A 5,181-nucleotide genomic window follows, 5' to 3' on the forward strand; every position below is an offset into this window, starting at 1 on the left:
CCCACTTTTTCATTTTTTTTTTTCTAGACGCTACCAAACACTGTATCTCCCCCCTGTCACAAAAACACTATTTCTTTCTTTCTCTCTCTCTCTCTCTCTCCTTCACGTGCGTGCGTACACACAGATTTGACTTCGCCATGTCAACAAACTTCAAAATTGGTAAAAGTTTCTCGATTTTTACAGCTATACGCGAGTGCCTCTGAGAGAAAAAGTTGACGAAAATGCAGGTAGGGTCATGAACAATGTCCTCCTAAAATTGGAGTGACATGTGTGCTAATTTGTGGACATGCATAAACTACATTCACGTACACACACACACACACATCCTCTCTTTTATATATATATACAGATATCCTGCATATTCTTGTTGGCTACAGTGGCAAAAGATAGATGTACAGGGTATGTGAACTGCACAAGGCTGTCACTTTATACACATGCATTTGCTGTAGTTGAATGTATGTTTGACCTAAGCCCATGTTATGCCACTGGTTGTCTGCTAATATTTGGTGTCCTTGGTGCTGGCTTTTTTTGTCTCACTGTCTCCTTTTTCTGTTGTTTGTCTGTTTTCTATCTACTTTGTGTGTGCTTTTTATACACTCATGTCATCTGATTCTTTCCTTCTGTTATCTTTTGACTCTCAGTCTTCTATCTTGTCTCTTCACCTTTCTTATTCTGTTCTTTTAATATCTTAATAACCTTTATTTTTTCTCTTTTATTTCATGTTCTAACCCTGCTTGAAAAACGAATTATACCATCCCATTATCATTACCTCTATCATCTTTATCAACATTGGGAAAAACCTTTGGAAACCTATAATTAACTTTGGAAAATATATTAAAAACTCTGAATACCAACTTAACATTATCTCAATTTATTCTTGTTCTTGTGTCCAAAAACAATTCACCAGAAACAATGACTATGATGCCAGGGCAAGGATCACATACGGACAATTTGCAGACAACTTTGTTAAACAACAATGATGGTTATAGTGAAAATGGGAGGAAAGCTGCAGATATTGATGGCAGACAAAAAGAAGAAAAGCAGCAACAATGGCCACATGTGCTGAAGACTTCTCCACCAGTTAAGGAGTTTCAGCAAGGCATGTCCACCTCAGCTTCAGTATTGTTATCATCTTCTTCTGATGCAACAACTGGCCATCCACATTCAACAACACACTTTAATGAGGCAACATTGTATGACAAGGAGCCAGACAGCAGTTCATTAGGATTTGACAGTGCACAAGCAAGCATTGCACCCACTCGTTCAGTAACCTCTGACAATAGAGCTTCAGAAAATTACGATCAAAGACTTTCCTCAGATACGGATAAATTTTTACATACCTCCAATGGCAATGTTGATGGACAAGGAAGTCAAAGCAGTGTGGGTTATGAAAGAAACACGGAGACCATGAAGTTGACTTCTAGTAGTGGTGGCAGTAGCACAGCAACTGATGCTCCTGGAAGTACAATACCTTCTTCATGGGTGCATGCAACTGTGCCACCCATCACAGGTCACCACAGTGATGATAAGGATGACTCTATGAGGGGTACATCAATCTCTGTGTCACCCTCAACAACAAAGCCCTTCTTAAGCAGTTCACTGAGTTATGATAACAGTGGTGGTGACAGTGCTAGCAATTATAATGATAGTGATAATGTTCCTGTTGTTGATCAAAGTTCGGAAAGATGGAATAGCATAAGACAAAGCAACAACAATGATATTCTTGCTAATGAAAATGGTGATACTAATTCTGTTGTTGATGTTAATAGTAATGACAGAAGTGTTGGTGGTGGGGTTGCCAAGGCAACAGATGCAACTATGGCCACAATGACATCATCTTCCCCACATCTTGATTTAAGCGATGCATTCCATACGTTCGGATCAGAGTTCATGTCTCGAAAGACTCTTTCTGTATCATCAACAACAACAATGGCTGCAGCCTCCTCTTCATCATCTTTTGCTAATGGCAATGACCAGAAGAAGCAAGATGATTATGATGGTCATCATGATGTTGATAATGAAGACAAAGCAGGTATGGGACGTGAAGACACAGGAGAGTTTACTTCATCAGCATTTCCACAGGATGGCCAATATGAAGACAAGCCAAAGCAACCAGATGTACAGACAGATCATGGGGTACACAGCAGAGACGATCATCACGATAACAACAACAATCACTATCATCATGATCATCAACATCCATCATCATCATCATTGGAAAATGAGGAAGCAAAAGAGCAGAATGAAAATGAAGCAAGACATTCAGGGGAATCAGACGACCATCATCACAGAACTGTTAACCAAGATGACCTGGGAGAATCATCATTGTCAATGTGGTGCAGGTATTTTTCTGCAAAGATTGACATTTTTGTTAACTACATTGTGGACATGGTGAGTATAGACACACACGCAAATGTTTAAATATTCACATATAAATATATGCACATGTGGGTGGGTGTATGTGTATGTGTGTGTGTGTGTATATATATATATATATATATATATATATATATATATATATTATATTGTTCCATTTTTCCAGCGGAATGCCCAAAGTAATTTTTATATATATATATATATATATATATCATCATCATCGTTTAACGTCCGCTTTCCATGCTAGCATGGGTTGGACGATTTGACTGAGGACTGGTGCAACCGGATGGCTACATCAGGCTCCAATCTAATTTGGCAGAGTTTCTACAGCTGGATGCCCTTCCTAACGCCAACCACTAGTGGATATATTATAAAAATTGATAGATATTTATATATACATAAAAGACCTCGGACATATATATGTTGGGATATATACATATTTATGAGGTTATATATATATATGAAATAGAAACATTTATATACATATGGGAATGTGCTTTTGTAATGCAGTTAATTCAAGGAAATGAAGTATTCATTAGGGATTATATAATCCAAGATATTCCACTGGTTCAATCCATCATCCATTTATTCTTCATTTTTTTTCTTTTCCTTGATATTGATAATTTTAATAATCCTAAACATATACAAATGACTTTACCACTGATATGGATTGAACCAGTGGAATACCTATATATAATCTATACCTACAATCCCTAATGAGGACTTAACTTCCTCGAATTAACTATATATTTTTTGTATAAACAAACACGTATCTATCTCTATCTGTTCTGTCTACCTGTCTGTTTCCCATTTACACACTTCAAATGTAAACAGTTGTGTGTGTGTGTGTATGTGTGCGTGCACATGTGTACAGAGAGAGAGAGAGAGAAACATACCTACAAACTTATGTATGTATATCATATTTATATATGTATATATTGAAATAATTTTAAGTATGTTGTAGAAAGTATGGGCTATTTACGAAGTGCTCATAGAGAGCCAATGCGAGATAATACAAAGTAGAGGAAAATGAGAATGCAAATCCTAGGCAGTCAACCAAATTCCTGAACGCATAAATGAAGATATTAAATCAATTTAATTGAATCATATATATTTATACACATCAACATAAATCATGCATGTATAGGCGTAAAGATCAAAGGTATAAAGAGTAAAACCAAACATACTTAAAATATAGTAGAGATATAAAAGCATATAAAAATATATAAAAATACATATAAAATCACGTAAATAAGGATTACATGTAAAAAGTTATGCGTGATAAATATAGGGTGCACAAAGTGAATGAGAGGTTGATAAATATAGGAATAAAAATGTCAATCTTCAAAATGGCCACTTTTTAACACCCCATACCTTCCTTTCTTCTTATTATCATCTAGCTTTCTCACTTACTTGAGTTATATACTTAAGAGACCTCATCAGGCCTGTATTCCCTACCAGCCATTTCATATTGATATCCACTATTCACATTCACCATGTATTTATTTCTTGCTATCCATTCTTACTCTCTCTAGTGCTGATACCACAATAAAATGCATTCTGTCTGCTAAGATTATGGGGACTCTTTAGTCACACTGAAGGCATAACAACCTCTCCGAAACTGGTGATATAGAAAACTGTACCCAGTATGTTTGTAAAGTGGCTGGCATTAGAAGAGCATCTAATAGAAATCAAACCTGAAATGTAACTTGTAAACTAGATGTGGTTCCTAAGCCATGTAAGAGAGCAGAAATGACTCATCCAATTCTAGCCACGATGCTGAGTTGATACAAAACAATAAACAGCAGTAATGATTGTAATAGTGATAGAAAAAAGAGAGAAAGAACAACACGGACATCTACACGTATGCACACACATACATTTACAGAGACTCACACACACTTGTATATACAGGCACATTTATGTTACAGGCTCCTGATACTATCCGAGATATCGTCCAACAGCAGACCCTGGGTATCCCAACTCATGTGGTGGTCCTAGCTCCACTATTCAGTCTGGTGTTTCTCATTGGATATCTTCTCTGTACCTCATGTTCAAATGTAAGTACACTTTTTTTTTTGCATATATACATGCACTTTTTTGCATTTGAGTATGTTTAGTTTTATCTGTGTGTGTGTGCACATGTACTTCACTGCACATCACTTTGGATCAGTGTGTTCTGCTATAACTCTGAGCTGATCAGGACCTTTGGAGTAGTTTTGATAGACAAAAACTTAAAGAAGAATGTTGTGTATATGTGTGTGCATACATGTGAGAGCATGTATATGGGTGTGTTTTATCTGCAATCACTTGTATGGTGTGATAGGTAGTGTTGTCTCTTTCTTCTGTCAACAAATCCAATTGTTTCAGTCTTTAGAAGCAGACATGAAGGGCATGTATGACTATGTAAAAGACAAAAACAGATAGATGTAAATAAATCCATTTCATCAACCAACCATTTTGATTTCAACTCTTGGAAAAAGTTGGTGTCAGTCATCAAGAAAGTGTTAGGTTTAACATGAAACAAAACAAAAACACGTCTTAAAACTGAAAACAAACAACACACACACACACACACGCGTGCACGCACTCACACACATACACATGTACTTATAAGTTAAGTTTAAAATTAAAATCAAGGTTTAGATAGGACACATTAAAACTCAGTATCCAAACATTGTTTTGGGTGAATCTCAGGTAGTGTGCCTGTAGAGCATGTTCATCACTTATAGTTACCAGTTACAGTCCGTCTTGTGTATGTATCAATCATTTTGTATATATATATATATATATATATATATATAT

The 5,181-nt window shown here is 36.1% G+C and overlaps 1 protein-coding gene across 1 annotated transcript in view; it reads left to right on the forward strand.

Annotated features, from left to right (window-relative positions):
• LOC106880785 (uncharacterized) overlaps window positions 1-5,181 on the forward strand; it is a 52,262-nt gene that overhangs the window by 35,095 nt on the left and 11,986 nt on the right. Inside the window, exons 9-10 of the mRNA XM_052973484.1 lie at window positions 908-2,391; window positions 4,308-4,436. Coding sequence (XP_052829444.1) covers window positions 908-2,391; window positions 4,308-4,436 — 1,613 coding nt within the window. The remainder of the gene's footprint in view (window positions 1-907; window positions 2,392-4,307; window positions 4,437-5,181) is intronic.

The sequence above is a fragment of the Octopus bimaculoides genome, chromosome 16, assembly GCF_001194135.2.
Source record: "Octopus bimaculoides isolate UCB-OBI-ISO-001 chromosome 16, ASM119413v2, whole genome shotgun sequence".
In the NCBI taxonomy this organism is placed as follows: Eukaryota; Metazoa; Mollusca; class Cephalopoda; order Octopoda; family Octopodidae; genus Octopus; species Octopus bimaculoides.